General features: G+C 43.3%; 2 protein-coding genes and 1 long non-coding RNA gene across 4 annotated transcripts; all 3 read right to left on the reverse strand.

Annotated features, from left to right (window-relative positions):
- Positions 1 to 667: 667 nt before the first annotated feature.
- On the reverse strand, positions 668 to 4,376 carry LOC130526425 (NACHT, LRR and PYD domains-containing protein 14). Its single transcript, XM_057034091.1, has 3 exons — positions 4,245 to 4,376; positions 2,501 to 2,724; positions 668 to 1,689 (listed from the first exon to the last, which is right to left on the reverse strand). The coding sequence occupies exons 2-3, from the start codon at positions 2,713 to 2,715 to the stop codon at positions 1,092 to 1,094; spliced, it is 813 nt and encodes a 270-aa protein (XP_056890071.1). The 5' UTR covers positions 2,716 to 2,724; positions 4,245 to 4,376; the 3' UTR covers positions 668 to 1,091.
- A 435-nt stretch (positions 4,377 to 4,811) lies between these two features.
- On the reverse strand, positions 4,812 to 8,868 carry LOC130526424 (glutamate-rich protein 3). 2 transcript variants are annotated; one of them, XM_057034090.1, is made up of 8 exons: positions 8,676 to 8,868; positions 7,815 to 7,880; positions 7,613 to 7,726; positions 7,221 to 7,412; positions 6,969 to 7,146; positions 5,623 to 5,806; positions 5,439 to 5,548; positions 4,812 to 5,308 (listed from the first exon to the last, which is right to left on the reverse strand). In XM_057034090.1, the coding sequence occupies exons 2-8, from the start codon at positions 7,869 to 7,871 to the stop codon at positions 4,818 to 4,820; spliced, it is 1,326 nt and encodes a 441-aa protein (XP_056890070.1). In that variant the 5' UTR covers positions 7,872 to 7,880; positions 8,676 to 8,868; the 3' UTR covers positions 4,812 to 4,817. The 2 variants fall into 2 exon arrangements, with proteins under 2 accessions (XP_056890070.1, XP_056890069.1); XM_057034089.1 differs by lacking the exon at positions 8,676 to 8,868 and having other exon boundaries at positions 7,815 to 8,542.
- Positions 8,869 to 13,629: 4,761 nt separating this feature from the next.
- Positions 13,630 to 15,334, reverse strand: LOC130526015 (uncharacterized). The gene is made up of 2 exons (XR_008950638.1): positions 15,296 to 15,334; positions 13,630 to 15,193 (listed from the first exon to the last, which is right to left on the reverse strand). It is a non-coding gene; the product is annotated as an uncharacterized LOC130526015 (long non-coding RNA).
- Positions 15,335 to 17,048: the final 1,714 nt, after the last annotated feature.

A 17,048-nucleotide genomic window follows, 5' to 3' on the forward strand; every position in this document is an offset into this window, starting at 1 on the left:
GATTGGTTTCAGCAGAATCACGACTGGCGGAGCTGAGAGGAGCAGATAATTACCACTTTGACAAGCTTTGATCATAGGTACAGTTATTCTCAGAATGTCAGTGTTGATAGAACAATGAGATGAAGGGCTTGAAACTCAGACGAATTTGCCCCAGATTTCCCTCCCCTCCGCGCAGACTGAACAGGAGGTGAGTCTGAGATAGGGAGACAAGTAGAAATGGGGGCTCGCTCTCATGGCTTACTTTAACTGTCCATAACCCTCTTTTGAGTCCTACAAATGGAGAAAGAGGATCTGCAAGGCGGCTTAAATATTCTGGTGAGTCATCTTGGACCTGTAAATATTGAGGGTAAAATGAATCACCGTGGTTTTCTTTGTTGTCAAAAGGAAGTAAATACTCCAACAAGAATCTGTGAGACCTGAACCAAAGTTGGCGTTGGCAAAGGAGGCGTTTAGTCCCGAGAGGTAATGCTGGTGGGAAGAGAGGAAAAACATGAAGGTGAACATGTAACCTCGCCACACGGGAAAAAAGATTCATTTTTCAGGACTTCTTTGAAAACACATCCAGACCACAGCACCTCCTACACTCAGATGCAGCATTTGTAAGTGGGGCCGCATGGTCATCAGACAGTATATTTGCACGTATTAAGGTAAAAATGGGTCAAATTAGTTCTTATGTTCTTCTTTAAGTTGTTTTTATTATTAATCCAAATCAATTCAACTTTCTGTACAGTGGCTACAATCGAGCTTTACAAGAAACAGCGACTGGGCCCTGAGCAAGGAAAAACTCATTCTTAAGAGGAAAAAACCAAGAGTAGGAGCAGCACTCCATACCCTAAACCCCTGTAGATGGCCAGCATGGTGAAGAAGGAGGAGAAGGGGGAATGAGGCAGGTGGGAGAGGTGAAAGAGGATCAGACACATACATCAGATACGTCCATCATACATACATTTGTCATGTTTTGTGATGCTGAAGTTGGAGATCTAAAACTGGAGACATACAGCGCCAAATATAGGGAGTTTAAATGTGAATTTCATGATATTAAAACCAATCTCTCATTTATATATTGGATTATCCCTTGCTCGCTGCCTGATTCATTTATATTTGACCTCTTCCTGTATCCTGCTCAGTAGCCCAGCACTAATGTTGTTCTCCTCGAGGCCCAGATGCCTTAGTGGGAAGTCCAGTCTGCACAGCAACGCCCCCATGATGTCATTTCCGCCCAAGTCACTGATGCCGTTCTTGTCCAGATCAACCTGCCTCAGACTCCTGTTCTCCTTCAGCACCTCAGCCAGCAGTCTGACTCCTGGGTCTCCCAAGTTGTTCTCATCTAGGATTATGTGAATCAGCGACCTGTTTCCTTTGAGGCTGTCAAAAAGTTCCTTCCAAGCCGCAAGATCTGCACTGCTGGTCTGTGCCAGCCCTAAATACTGAAGCCGAGAGTAGTGCCTCATGTATGATGCTAGCAATTTCACCCCATTGCTGCCCAAGCCATTTCCTCCGATGTCCAGCTCCGATAGAGCAAAAACCTTGAAAGAGCTCCATCCGGTGGGAAGCTGTAGAGTTGCATTCTGCTGTGCAGACTGACTCTGCTGAATGGCAGCAACCATTCTCGCCGTTTGCTCCTGTACCTCTGCTATTCCATTCAGCAGTGTGAGCACTCCGTGGTCGCAAAGTTTGTTTCCAAACAGGCTGTGGAGAGAAAGAATGTCACCTAGGTTTGAATTCCTTCATGACTTCCTGCTTCTTTGAGGCTAGGCGGACTTGCCGCTTTCAGGTTTTTCATAATATTAGCACATGAATGTTGTTGGCTCCTGTGTAGCTCTCAGACAATGTAAAGAATATATTCACCTTCCAAATATTTAAGCATAATTGGTGTTTCTAGTTCTAAAAAATGTTTAAGAACCCGACTGTTCATGACATGCATTTCTAAATGGTCATAAATGTTAATGGGATTTACCCATTTATAAATGGTTTATATATCAGATCATTAGGAGGTTATATGCAAAGCCATTACAGATTTATCTTTTAATATATAGAGATGGATATATTATATGCAGAACATCAAATAAATCAGGAACTACACAGATCCATTCCTCCGTTCCTTATTGGGCATGCTTTTAGTGGGGTCTGTACAGTGGCATGCACTCTCATCTGTTCATTTATTCAAGAGCTATTGTCACAAAGCTAAACTCTTTTGAATTTACTGTAATATGTGCAGAGAAAGAAAATGAAAAAGTTCAGCCACTGGAGGCATCTCGTGTTCCCATTAAACAGATGAATTGTGTAATTCAGCCATAAAAGGCCAAGATTTTATAGTGCAATTACGAGGCCTTCCTTGGGTTGGTTTGGTCTTTTTACTGTCCCTTCAGCTTAATTCTCTTCTTTTCTAAAGTCGTCTTGGAGCACTTTTAAATGAGTAATGCGCTCGAGGTGACTTTTTTGTTTTCTTGAAATTCTTCCTCAAATGTTGTAATATGAGCCCGCAGATCCCGGGACTTACTGCAGCCCTTTGACCTGAGGCTTTGCTCTCAGGACGTCGAGCAGGATGTGAGCCCCGTACGGGCCGATGAGGTTGAGGTTGAGGTTGAGCAGAGTGACCTCGGACGGGCTGCTCTTCAGGACCCCCGCCAGGCTGAGCAGCAGGTCATCTGTCAAGTCGGTGTTCCTCAGAACCAGCTGTTCCACCTCATCTGATGTTCTTAGTACCTGCATCATGGCGTCGAGCTACAAGTTCCAAAACAAGAGGGGTTCACATCTTTTGATCTGGTTCGCCTTGGCGCAAAGCACAGGAAGAGGAAAACGAGGAAACAACTCAATGGGATTTGAAAAGACATCATAAGGTCAAGGGTCATGTGGTGGAGCCATAAGTCAGATGTCAGGCAGAAACATATGGGTAGAAACATATTCAGCAGCACCTCCTTGTCTTTCATATTTAGTTGACTATATGTCCCAGAATAGCAGGATTATTTGTATTTTAACCTGTTGGAAACTGAAATTGTATAACGCAATACTATTTTGGTATAATGGAAAGCAATTTTAAATGAAAAAGGGTAGGAAATAAAATCATTACCGAAAGAGCAAACATACCGTATTCCTAATTAAGCAGATATAGTCCTCTGGATGCTAACCCAGGAAAAAAAATAACTAAAAATCTTGAAAATGTTGGAATGGATGGAGGAAACCATGGCAACACACAAGTGCAGGGCCACTTTAGGATGTCAGGAACAGCCTATGGTTCAGTAACAGTGTTTGTGTTATTCATCTCACCGTCACAAGTTAAGGACAAAATACCCTGTGATGTTTTTTTTTAATGTTTAATGTTGGATAAAAAGGTGCACATTTATTGCATCTATTTATTTCGAGATTATATTCATACTGAACATCAACACTATTTTATATCGTAATCACAAACAGCATGTTCATGTGCACACACACACTGACGTACTTGCTCGCTCACTCACACAGGGCAACAAAATGACCTTGTAATTCTCTACATGTGACAAGAAAATGTCCTTGGATCCTCCACTATCTTTTGTGCATTGGTCATCCATCAAGGACACGTGTCAGCCATTGTTGAGGGGATTGAAAGGGGGAGAGGCATTGTTGGGTTCTAACAATTAACAATGGAACAATTGGACTGGCTCTAACCGGCTAACGAAAAACATGTCCACTGATTAAAGAGGCAAAGGCGGCGAAGGATGACGATAGAAAAATAGGTTCAAAGAAAGAACAGATGGAAATTTACTTAATGGAAAGCTTATGTTTTGAATCTTTACCCTAGAGAAGGTGCAACAACATCATATCCATTTGCTCAATAAATAATAGCACTAATTGATGCAACCTGGTGTTTACACGGATTTTATTATAGCATAAAGACTAGAGGATTTTTTGTCCAGTTAAAATTCTCTGGATAGTTTTAGACCATCTGACGGTGTGTTTGTTTTTGTTTTTGTTTTTTCAAAATTGCCTCTTAAAAATGCAGGAAGCTTGTCTAATCCCACACTGAATGCATCAGGAGCAGATGGTGTTTGACTTGTGTTTTAATTTTGGCTTTTTTTTACACTTTTTAATGTGCCGATATTGGAACATCAAATGAAATAAATGGTTTATCTGCTAATACGCCTCAATTATAATATTTGGCAATTGAGCTACTTTTTTTCACAGAATGCAGGGATGCGGAGAGTTGCCAGTGGTTTATCGCCAAGAGTTTCTGGCAAAAACATTCATTTGTGTCACACACATACCTGCGCCTGCAGGTCGTGCTCTTTAACGGGCTCTTCCTTGCCAGCGCTCTGGCTGGTGGCATCTTCGTCTGCCTTTGGCTCCTCATCACACTGTGGGGCCGTGTCACTTTCTGCACTGCGCTCCACGTCTGACTCCAGCGCTCCGGGGCTTGACGACAGTCGTTTCTGGAGCCGGCGCCTCTCCAGCACTTGGCACGTAACACAGGAAACAACTCAGCGCTAATAAAACTGCATCTGGATCCACAGCGAATGCAAGATATTTGAAATTAAAAATGTCGTGCACGTCGGCCCGTGCACACTAACACACACTCTCCAATGCCTCACTTAATAGCAAATTCAACATTTTCCACTACAGCGCTATTCACAGCACTCCAGGGGGTTTCCAGTTGGTTCCTACTGTTACTCACTGTTTGCCTTGAACCAGTTATGCTTGTTCGGGCTCTGCTCCAACTCTTTGCTCATTTCTACACATTCGTCATAGAAATCCTTCCGTCTCGATTGCGGGTGTCTCTGCTCCTCGCCGTCATCCCTCTTTGAATCTTTGAAAAGAAACCCTGCTGTTTTTTACCCCCCCTAAATATTTAATGACATTCCATATGCAGAAAGGCCGAAGGTTATTTGTAAATCAGGGATGATTTCTCTCGACTGGTTTTCTGAAACAGGAATGGCAGCAGCTGCACTGTGCTCACCATGAACTCTGCTGGTTTCTTGTGATGGGGGCTGCTCTCTGACACTGCAGGTCACCGTCTCCTCCTGACTCACCGACGATGCTTGATCTTCACAGCTGTCTGCCACTTTGGACTGCTGAGATACTTCAGCTGTGCCCTCGGTGCCCCGCCGCCCCTCATCCATCTTCTTTGCTGCTGTGTTGCATTTGTTGCTTTTCAAATTAGTTTGACCCCTGCGCTGGTTCCTCTTTGAGGTTTCCTTAATCACAGCTGGCCCTTCGCTGTCTGTTGAGCCTCCTCTACATTCCTTGATGCATTTTCTCAACCGCCTTGCAGATTCCTTCACTGGTTTCACTGGGATGAACAAAGGGGGTGATGGGGATGATCTGATGGTGCCTACATTGGGGACACAATCAAGTAAAGGTGGAAAAAAGCTTGGTATTTGAGGTAATCAATTTATGCGCCTCATGTAAACAAAAGAGTTCTGAATAAGCTTTAAAAAGAAATGTAAAAAGTTGATGCTCACTTTCAGGCTTTGTGTTATTGGCAGGATTCTGCTCAAGGGGAAGAATTAACCTTTCATTTGTGGCACTCATTTGGTGGCAGGAGCTGTGTTTGTTTCGGAGGCTCGTACATCTAAACATATGAGTGTTTTAAAAACATTATTCCCGCATTCATACCAACTGATTATGTGGAAACTACTATCGAACCTGTAACAGGGTATCCCACCAGCCAGCCAAATCAGCCGGAAGCAGCTCTTCCTGCCCTGCTGGAAGCCGGGAGCATAGCGGTACTCGCAGCACGAACTGAACCTGGCCACCATGATGCCGTTAATGTACAAGGTGATGCTGAAAGGGAAACCTCTGTGTCTCTGAGAGACAAACTGGAACTGCTCTGAAAGACAAATGAGCAAAATAATTTTGATATGTGTGTAACAGTTATCTTCAGAGCTTCAAGACGCCTAAATGCCTCACAGGTTTTGTAATATGACGGAAATGGTCAGACTGGTTGAAATGTTGCAGGGAAAAAACTGTGACAACTATCCAAGAAAGTGTACAAAAGGACAAAATATTAGAATGGAAGTTGTGGGCCAACATTATCTGAATGTTTGTCACAATTTTGGAACTTCTTCAATCATTTTCTTGTCAATGTTGCTGATCAGCAAGGGACATTTTCTTTCAAAAGTGTTCTTTTTTTAGTTTGAGAGACAGGTAGAATCATCTCCCATGTGGAATAAACTCAGTTTTCATTTAGATGCATTCAGGAGGAGTCAGAATAAACTAGATTAGAGAAGAAAACTGTGTTCCTTTGCCATCAGTGTTAATCGGTTTAAACCAGTTTTGGCTCATGTTATTCTCCAGGAAAATTAATTTCAGAGAAACTAAAGTAATATTTGATGTTTATTTTGTCCACGCACATTCAAAACAAAGTAACACAGAGTAGATAAAGTGTAACTTTGATTTTATTTGCCCCTTATTTTGAAAGAAACCCTCTTCTAAACTTTGTGCTTCCAGCCCAACACAATAAGGTCAAATGTAATTTTGTTTGCGGCACTTGGAGGCCTGAAAATTTGATTTTAAAAATTCAATAGCAACGTCTCTTTCCAGAAACAGCGTCCCTGTTATTTAGGACAATCCGCGCAGCACACAGGACCCTGCCCTACTCCTTTAAACATTAATTCAGGAGCAGACACCAGATCCTCCTTAACAATCAGACGCAGCAGCGCGAACAGCAGCCACTGCACGTGGATATCTAGCATTAGTTCAGTGCAGTGATCATCAGCTCAGATCCTGGGCAGACCTGGGTGGATGTGCGACTTCACGTACGCTCAGCTTGTCTTATCTCTATGTGGTGATCAGTTCAACATCTGCTCCAATGCTGCCTCAGGTCAGCGCTCTCATGATCACCGTTCACGATAGTAAAGGGTTCAAATGCCTTCTTCAATCATCCTGGGTCTCGTGACTGGTTGAAAATCAAATGTTCTGATAACAAAGACATTTTTATTGTTTTTTTTTTAAAGAGGGGGTAAAGGAGGCTTTGCAGGCGTAGCTGGTACCTCTTGGAGACACCAGCCCTTTGAAGACGCAGATATTCTCCCCTCCGTTGACTTGCTGGAGAACCTTCAGTTCGTCCTGTGTAGGTTCCAAAATTGACCCCCGGTGACCTTGTCCTAGATAGGTCATTGTAATGACGACATTAGATTTCCTTGCCTCTCTTTGCTCCCGCAGGAAGCTCTAAGACACAGAAAGGATGACAGAAAGAGTACGAGGCTCGACTGTGAGAAGTGCCGCTGCAGATGACCGCTTACCTCTGTTTTAGGGTTACTCTGGGTTCGCTGAGAGGTGACGGAGGAGAAAGATCCTCTTCTTTTGTCGTACAGGTAAGAACACGACTGGCTCAGAGCACTTTTGATGGAAGTTAAGCTTGATGACTTCTTGAGGACAGGGAGGTAGATGCCATCCTTACCATTGCTGTTAGAAATGGCTGTTGAATGACCCAGCTGCAGAAAGAATCAGAATTAAGTTATAACACTCTCCAACTTCCTATTAACCAAAAAGAATGCTGAATAACACAACTCAGGGTCCCTTAACCATATCCATAATGCCACAATCCAGTATTTTCTTGCATATTTTCCATAGTTTCTGAATAATTTACATCAGTTTATCGCTTCCTTATTAATCAAGATGTTCCATTTTTGACCTTGTAGATCTCTACAGTGTCGGGGTTCTCGAGGACAAGCAATTTATTCTTCCCCCTGATCAGACTGGCAATGGAGTGTATAGTCCTAGGATCCCTGTAAGGCTGATCTGGGATCTGTCAAAATAACCAAAAAAATAAAAAAAGGTTTTTATCTTTAAAGGACCTTAAAAATGTGTCAGAAGCAGAGCGTCAGGACATGTACCGGAGTATCTGCGCCTCCTGTGTGGAGAGTCTTGCTGCTTCTCCGACTTCTTCTCATTGTTTTCTTCTGATAAAAGACAAGGATGCAAAAACAAAAGGCAGGATAGAGACAGATGGTCAGAACAAAGCTGAAGGTCATGAAATTAAACTTAAAGTATTTATTGATTTTGGGATACACTGTAAGTTTCTTATAGCTAGTGACAAAACAGCAATAATAAGTATGCAGCAGAATATTAAGCAGTGTTAAGACCCAGGTTTGATCAGTGTCTGTGTAATGTCGGTGATCAATGTTAGTGTAAAAGATAAGGCAGAGGCTTGCTTCAAAGGTAAATGAAACCACCTTTTACATATTAGATTCAGATGTCGCTGATCCTTTTGCGCTGGAAGCGAACAAGCCTCGGTTGTCTCCACATCCTGTCATTGAACTCTGTAACCTAATCCTGACCATGTCAGATGCTTGGCTGAGTACATCTGTACACGCACAAGTGCGTCAAAAATTAGATTAAGCATGGAGCGAAGGAGCCAGTGATATATTGTCGCTACATGTGATGTCATATTTCATTTGTTGTCTCACTCATCTGACTTTTATTGTACATTTTCATGAAGGTTGTACGTACCAGAATGTCCCTTTACAACCTTACTAACTTTTCTATTACCCTGAAATCCACCTTCAACTACAAAATGTCAAGTGAGCAGGTACAAGTAAATATATTTGAAGGCTCTATTTTGGTCAGGTACACAATTTTCAAAATAAAAGCTTCATCAGAGATGTCAGCTGTAAAACTCTGAGGTGTAACTCATTAAAGGCTCGTTTTTACAGTTATGGCATAAATTGCACTTACTATAACAGGAGAGATCTTACCTGTTGTCTTGTCCTGGTTTGAAGTTGAATGCCTCTGTCCACCAGGTGATCTGATACCTTGACAGCTGTTGATCTCCTGTTCTCTGATCTGTCTTCACACGGAAAAAACAGTGACACCCGATCGGCCGACACCTCCGGTGCACATCACCCTCTCGCCAACCTTTGCACTGTAGTGTTTGTTCTGTGCACCTAATGAAACATTTCATGGTTATTTTGAATTTTAAATGACATCCTAAAGTAACAACAAAACCCCCAAAGAATTAAAGTCCATTTTTCAACACAAGGAGAATTATTCTGGGCCAAATGTTGAAATGCAGGAACATGCCAAACGACAAAAATGACGCAGGTGTGAAATGGCGCAAAGCAAACAATTAATCCTAATTGGTCATGTGGGAAAAGCCAGGACATTAAATGCAGAGGAAATAATTAATGCATCATTAAGTCATCCATGGAGGATTTACAGGAAAGTCGGACATCCCTTTCAAATGCAGCAGGTTTTTTGCAGCTCCCGCTGCTGCCTTCATAAACTTGACCCTGATTATATGTCTAAAACAGTGACTCCAGGCAGCCTCTCATGTGCTGCTGGAGGCCTCTTGCCTCTGCCTGCTGGCTGGATCCATCATCTCCAAAAAAGCGCCGACCTCCAAACATGCGGGTCCATCATGTGCTTGGAGAGGCTCAGTTTCTCGAGGGTCACTGTTAGTCATCAGTGGCAGATGTGGAAATATAAGCTGCCGTGGTGAATACTCCGAACGGTGCCCGGAGGGGGGAGAAAAATTGATTGTTGATGTTTGCACGATGTGTTAATGTCATAAATACGTCTCTGTTTTTGTTTATGTCATTTCCTTTTCTCAGAGGGGGTTTTAGATCACTGGCGGTCCATGCTGCCTTCCAATTTTCAATGCAGAGTCTATTTGTTATTCTGTTCTTTATGTTTTTTGTCTTGACTGTTCTGTGGGTCTATTGATGTTTTTAGTCAGCAGATGAGTTTGGGGGCAACTTTAAACCTCGGCTGTCTGCATTTGTGACTGCCTGATCAAATGTTTGCAGTTGGATTCAAGAGAATCGGCTGATTCTTCATATTTATACAAAATATATTGCACTTCAGTTCATTCCTGCTGTTTAAAGCTGTGCCGGTCTTGGCGTGTGGGAAAATGTCCGATAAATTTAAGTACATTTATGCAGGCCCTGATAGCAGGCACACTGCCAAGCAACTATAGCCTGCAGAAACCTTCCCTTCAGCTTGCGTCAAGTTCCAGCAGCCAATTAGTGCCTGCCACAGGATCTCAGCTCCCAGGCAAGGTACACTCACAGCTCTCTGGCCTCCTCTACTGCTCACTCAGGTCAGTGCCAGCCTGTCTCTCCATTCACTGGAGCCAGCCTCCTGTTACCTCCATTATTTAGTGAACTGCACATGGCTGCACTATTTTCATGCAGATTTTGGTGCATAGTACCTTGTCTGGCTCTAGAGAATGAACCGACTGGTGCTCTCCTTCTTGGTCTGAACTCCTGAGAACCCTGAATGCTAACAAAGTCTAATAGCCCATCAGGAGTAGAGGGGTTGTTCAGTTCTGACCCCTCTCCCACCTGCCTTCAGGGCCCCTATCTCAGCTCTAAGATACTTACAGAACCTCCCCATCATGTATTTTTTAGAATCTATGGGGGGTTTCTTACAACAGAAGATGTTGTCATTCATTAATCAATGTTAGCAAGCCCATTTCGTAACAAACAAAGAGCGTGTGTTACATGTTGTGTGTAATTCCCAATATGGGAGTGACTATAAAGCAGAAGCATCCCATAAGGAGAAAAGAATCAGTGCTGTCTCATCTCATTCATCCTGTCATGCCACTGCTGTTCCACTGGAGGGTAGGCGAACACCAGTCAGGCTACCACGTCATCTGACTGTCATTTAATTGCGTTGCGTAGCTGAGCTGTTGGCAATCGCCCTCAAAGCTCTCCTGGTGGTCTGTTTTTCCTCTGAGGCTTATTACCTCTGTCAAAAGTGCTGTATCATCTGTCCCTGCTGTCACAAGCCCCAACACATGGCTGCTCGTTGTGACACACACTCCTAACTGGCAGCTCCCACAAATATTACACCGGCAGCTGAAGTGCTGTTGCTAGGCGACCGCAATGGCATCTTCATCAGATGGGGGAATGATGTCTTTGTAAATCGGATGATGCAAGGAAACGGTTCTAATGAACGTCTAGTTTTTACATTTTGGGGGGGTCAACACAGGAACTTTACACGGTCGTAGCCTGGATTCTTCTTTAGGTTTGGGTGGGAAAAAGGTGCAAATTTAAATTATTTAAGAGAATCAGTAATGTTTTCTATCCCATTGTTCTGCCATAGGGAAACTCATATGGTGTCTCCCAGCTGGAGCCGTGTGGTACCGACCATGCATGTGGTAGCACACAGCACTTCCTGTGTGTGTGAGAGACAAGCTGAAACAAAGGAGGAGGACTGAGTGTCACCATGTTCCACACATCATTACACCTCATTTGTTTTTAATGCATGACAATGGTCTTTTAGTATATTATTTTGCATAGAAATGGAGCCTGACCCCGGGGACTGAGAGTACAATAGTGCAAAACTCAAGAAACCTGATGTGGAAGTTTTAGTAACCTGAAAATAGATTTAATTCCAAATCTCACACTTGAAACTGTGGCTGCACGTGGCAGGCTTTGTGTTGCAGGTAACAGATTCATTGTACTTGTGAGTCGCTTCTGCTTTAAATGGAACCTCCAAATCAAACCAATTGTTTTGTTTCTCTGTACTTTAGTTCATTACACAAAAACGCATCTCCGATGTGCATTCACGAGAGGCAATTTAACATCTGAAAGCATTTCAGGTGACATTTCAGGTGAATTAGATATTGTCCTGAGCGACTGATGTAGAGTAGATGGTGATTATGTTTCTGCTGAAGCTTTTGTGACGAGGTCAGAACACTCAGAATCCCGAAAAATGAGACTCAGGTGAAAGCAAAAGGAAGAATTTAATAAAAAAAAAAGAGATATGCAAAAGGCTGAAAAAAATAAAACCCAAAAATAACCAACAGCAGCCAGCACTAAAGCACAACACACAACAATTTTGACCTTGGTTCATAAGACACCTGAGAAACTATCCAGCATGATAATGTGGCTCGCAGGACAACACAAATAAACATGTCTGCGTATTAATAACAAGTAACTAGAGACTTGAAAATAGATCTGATATCACCGTGGGTGAGTGGATAATGACTGCGTACAGCCCCAGTCAGTAGGGACTAAACATGCAGAGAGAGGCTGGTTTAATCTGCTGTTTAGATCAATAGGAATTCTGCTCAGAGTCAGATCCCTACACGTCAGGAATAAAATCTACAATCATTTGAGATATGTGAGACATAAAAGAGCTCAAACCAGGGCAGACACGCTCAAATTGATTTCAGCTCCCAGGTAATTTTGCCTGATGGAGGGTGAAGTGGAGCCATTGGTAGATCCTAGCTGCAGTGCCATAGACGGGAGATTATTGCTTCTGACATGAAGGGGTGCCTCTCCGCGTCTGTGCCCTCATTCATCACACACAGCAGTGGGCTTTTGAGCAAAAATATCCTCCTGACTCTGTGTGTCTGTGCGGAACAGAAACATCTTTTTAGAAACAAAGATCTGTTGAGTTTTTAATTCTTTTAAACTTTAATCACTTATAGATTTGAGGAACTTATATATTTCTGTTCCAGAGTTCTCTTAAATTCTGCACAGCATTTCAGATAAATTGTAGAAGCGGCAACTTCATATTAGTTTTAATATTTGCAATCAGCAACTCCCTGTGTGGCAACCTTTGGCTTCGTGGTGAGTGGGGAGAAAAGAAATCTAGTAAACTCATCAAACCCCACAACAGCATATGATTTCCAACTGACACAATAAAAGCCACGAAGTGGAGTACAAAGTTTCGACATTGGATGAGTGGTGCTAAGTAGCCCAAGAGTCGCTAATAAGATCACCACGCTGTTTTAGATCGGGGCTTCTGTCTCCCTCTGTTGGTAGGAAATGTAATTACAGAAACTCGTGAATTTTTGCAGTTGCAGATTTATTTGGAGATTATAACTAAAATAGTTGCGATAGTTGTGAGTTTAATGCACTTTAAAATAAGTAAAATAAAAGCTAGCACATAAAAAAAATCAATTATTTTTGACACCCTTTTAGATTTACCAGTGCACCCCTCTCCCAGAAAACATGCCTAAGACTGAATTTCAGCTTTTAAACAAGGAAACCCCTCTGTGGGCAGGGTACATGAAAAGTCAGCCCAAAACATGGCATCATACATGCTTCAGTACAGTCCGATGACTTAATGGACCGTGCTCATAATAAATTCAGGAGCAGAGCCCTTTTTCTGAGCCCCTATTACCCCTCTGTGAAATGCCTAATGAAGGTTGCACTCTGATGGCCTGAGATTTACGCAATGTGGGCTGGAAGCAGCTCTCCTGAGATGTGTCTGGAGAGTCACAAAATTACAAACACTTTTGGAGAAAAAAGGGGGGGGGGATACAGTAATGAACACCCAATTAGCATTAGCACTGCCTACACGCCACTGTAATGGTCTTTTATTGATGGCGTTTCGCTGATGGATTGGTGTTTCTGAGATTAGAATAGTGGCTCCTTGCTTTTGGTAATTGAAATGACTGACACGCACAGATCTGGGAGACTATGCACGTCTCATGTTTAGGGTTCTGATGGGGAGATGAGATCAGTTCTGTTTCCAGCTGTAGACAGTTGCAGACCAGTGCACATTATGTAACTTTTGTTTGGACTTATCTGTTGGCCAAACCCACAGATGAGCGATTTGTAACAATTTTTGCTTTTATGCTTTTATTCCATTAGGACTAATTGAAACATAAAGCAGTATTTAAATAAATTGGGTGATGGGCTTTGCTGCTCTGGGGAGGGCTGAGTAGATGTTGGTGCAAGAGAGAGGCTGTCAAAGATTTCTGAGCTTTATTTTGTATATTTTGTCTTTTTTTAGCAGATACACAACAGATATCGAAACAACTTCACAATTTATTTATGTAGCAACTTTCATATGTGGAATAGAAAGGACTTCACAAGGGGAAAAAAACAGATTAATCAAACAATTACTGACCCCAACACACACACACACACACACACACACACACACACACACACACACACACACACACACACACACACACACACAAAAGCTCTTATGGCTGGACACCGAGGAGCCATTTAAGGAAAACATTGTCAGGGGTCCGTCCACCCTGGGAAATCCCATGGACCACCGCCAAGGGGGTCTCGCCTTAGGCACAGAGGGCACGAAGAAACCCCCCTGGGGCAACATCCCAGAGCGCCCCTATAAGGGAAACTCTGGAGCAGGAGCAGCAACAGTTATGTTACATAAATATAAGGAGTAAAAATCTAAATTTGAACAGCTAATCAAAAAATGAAAAGGGCAATTAACAGCTAGATGAAATCGCTCCGTCTTGAGTCCATTTTTAAAAGCACCAACAAACGCATCCCTCTGCACGTGACACGAGCCTTCGCATGGGGGCACGATTGCCCTTTAAGAGATAATGGCAAAGTAAAACACTCAACACAATTCAACATTATAGCTTCCAGATAACGATGATGTAAATGCAGTTCAAGAGTTCGTGGTCTTCCTCCTGGGGGGCCATTGGTTCTGCTGTGGGGAGAAAAACACAGTCACTGCAAATGGCCAAACCTGTGAGAAAAGGAAATTTGTGGAAATGTTACCTGAACAGTTCAGAGATTTGAGTGCATAAAGGAGATTTTAGTCCGTGATTGCTGCCTGAAACCAAAAGTCTGGGCAACGCCTGAGATCATTTCCCACGTCCTTGGTTCATTTTATATCCTGCCTAATTAGAGTTCTCCAGAGTGCTCCAGTAAAACTCACATTGCACCATTAGCATTGGCTCACAGTAACTAGCCTGCAAGCCTATCCTTGCTACAATTGTCAAACTCTGCAGCACAGGAGCGTGCACGGACAGAAAAGATAATTAGCTTTCTCTCTCCCTCTTTCTCTCTTTCTTAAAAGAAGAGAAAAAGTGAAACTTTCACAACTTTGACAGAGATCAATAATCCCAATCATCAAAGGAACTAATATTCTAGTCATCCATCAATGTGCACCTCCTTTTCTCCAATAACTCATCCCTCCCTTCTGTCCTCAAACATCTTGAATCATCAAACACCTTACTGGGCAACACAAATGAACACCTACCCAGCATCTCATCATCACCCACACAGCTCTCTCTCTCTCACACACACACACACACACACACACACACACACACACACACACACACACACACAGGTTGGTGGGAATCCCTTACTCATCTTGTTATGACATGTGATTGGCAGGGTGTGTGTTAGCGTGTCAGCAGGTGGGCGATGGCCTTCTCCGGTGTGTGACAGGGCCAGAGACACATGGGAGTCTTGGGAGGGTTCAGCCGCATGGGGTCTTCCCTCACTCTGACGAGCTCCACAACTACAAGCGTTTTATTCTGTCGCTGATTTAAAAAAAGAAAGAAATGCTAATGACATGTTCGTCAGAAGTGCGCCGACAGCAGAGGCTGCGCAGGCTTTGCATCTGAATTTGCATTTTCTCTGACCTGTGAGATGAATCACTGCACCTGCTGAGGGATCTCTGCTGGACAGAGGTATAAATACCAACGCTTCACGTGTAGGGACCCCCCCGGGGGGTGTGTTGAAGATCAATGTCGCTGCCAGAGCATCTGCATAGGGAGAGAGGACGCTTATAGAGCAAGACGATGACGTCTACACCTTCGCCGACATCAGATTTCACTAGTTTCTTTTGGTGAAACAGTCGTGTGTGAAGTGGGTTTCAGGCTCCAGGGGAGGTGGAACTGTGTAGGAGGTGGCTGGTGCTGCTTGGCCTCCAGTCCAGCTCTGACTGCTATTGGTGTGTTCTGACAGAACGGGGACTCGGCTGAGGAGCAGGTTGGAGCCGTGAAGCAGCAGCAGGGGCCAAAGACACGGCCAGGGGGGGCTGTGAACAATGATTGGATACTAAAGCGGATTTATGCAGCCATTATCCCGATCGCAGTAAAGTTGTTTTTGATGCATTTTTTGTCACCTTAATGTGTCATTGTTCATTTAATTTCAGCAATAAAGTGCTGGTTGGCTCTTGGGAATGGGGGGGGGGGGGGGGGGGGGGGGGGGGAGCAATAGCAGCGCCATGCAGTTTTGTCTGAGAAACAATTATTTTTAAATGGATTGTATTTTTTTTATGAAGCTTTCCCACTCATCCTCGGAGCGCCTGCATTTGCTCGCACAGGGTTGTTTGGTTTGTTGAGGCTGGAACGCGGGATGTTCACACACATTCATACACCAAAGACGTAGCCTGGGGAGATATTTCAGGCTTCAGTGTGTCGCTCAAGAACACTTCCACGACCCAAACTGACGTTTTCACTTCCTCCCACTGGGTGTCACAGCAAGACAATAAGAAAGAAGGCCAGAAGGTGCTGATGCTGATGGTCTGAAATATCAGCAGATAATGTGCTGCTCTGGGAGACATTCGCAGGATTCCTCCCAATGACTTTAAGGCCCGGATGAAGGCAATACTGCAACGAGGGGGCAAGTCAGCAACATTTGGCTTTGGTGCTGAATACTGATGCTGGGACCAAGGTTGGCAGCGGAGCTGTTTTGCATTTAATGTGGGGAAAGAATTTCAATGAACACTGAGGACTTTTATGTTATAGCTTGGGAGCCAAAGCAGCAATGGAGATCTAGTGATCTAGTATTGACAGGGTGCATCATTATTACGTACTGCAGTGATGGGGTGCCTTGTTTTGCATTTAATTAATATGAAAATATATAGGTAATTTATCAGTAAGATGCATTAAGTTAAGGAAGTACATTAAAATGCCCGCAAACATTTTTCTTGGCGCTGTGAAAGTAGAGATATATTCCAAAGAGAGGGAAGAAATATGATTCACACCGGCATGGTTATTTCTATTAGTCAGCCCAACTAGAAGAAACACTTAAATTGAAATAAAATATAGTAAAACATGGTAATGAAACCATTTTCAGGCCAACACTCACGACAACCGCATGAACGCGTTGTTGTTTCTCTTTATTTACACTAGAGGGAAGCATTTAGTCACAAATTAGATGTTGACAAGTTTACCTGAATGATACATCCTCGTCTTCTGGGTTGTTTTTCCTCACATGTCGCGAGAGGGTAGTCAGAAATAACTTCTCATCACGCAACTGCATCACGCACTCTCAACTCTCGATCCATCTCCTCCTCCATGGGAGCTCTCAAAATATGGAGTTGACATCCCTTTTCCCACAGGCTGCATTCTTGAACTGAAAGCCAGGCGTGTGAGCCCAAGATGAGCA

Source organism: Takifugu flavidus, chromosome 5, assembly GCF_003711565.1.
Source record: "Takifugu flavidus isolate HTHZ2018 chromosome 5, ASM371156v2, whole genome shotgun sequence".
NCBI lineage: Eukaryota > Metazoa > Chordata > Actinopteri > Tetraodontiformes > Tetraodontidae > Takifugu > Takifugu flavidus.

Coding starts and splice junctions, on each gene's coding strand:
- LOC130526425 (XM_057034091.1), bottom strand. CDS start 2,715: ATGATGCAGGTACTAAGAACATCAGATGAGGTGGAACAGCTGGTTCTG. Junction 1,690..2,500: donor CCTCAGGTCAAAGGGCTGCA/GTAAGTCCCGGG, acceptor TTCTCTCCACAG/CCTGTTTGGAAACAAACTTT.
- LOC130526424 (XM_057034089.1), bottom strand. CDS start 7,952: ATGACCTTCAGCTTTGTTCTGACCATCTGTCTCTATCCTGCCTTTTGT. Junction 7,147..7,220: donor AGAGTAACCCTAAAACAGAG/GTAAGCGGTCAT, acceptor TCTGTGTCTTAG/AGCTTCCTGCGGGAGCAAAG. Junction 5,309..5,438: donor CAATAACACAAAGCCTGAAA/GTGAGCATCAAC, acceptor TCCCCAATGTAG/GCACCATCAGATCATCCCCA.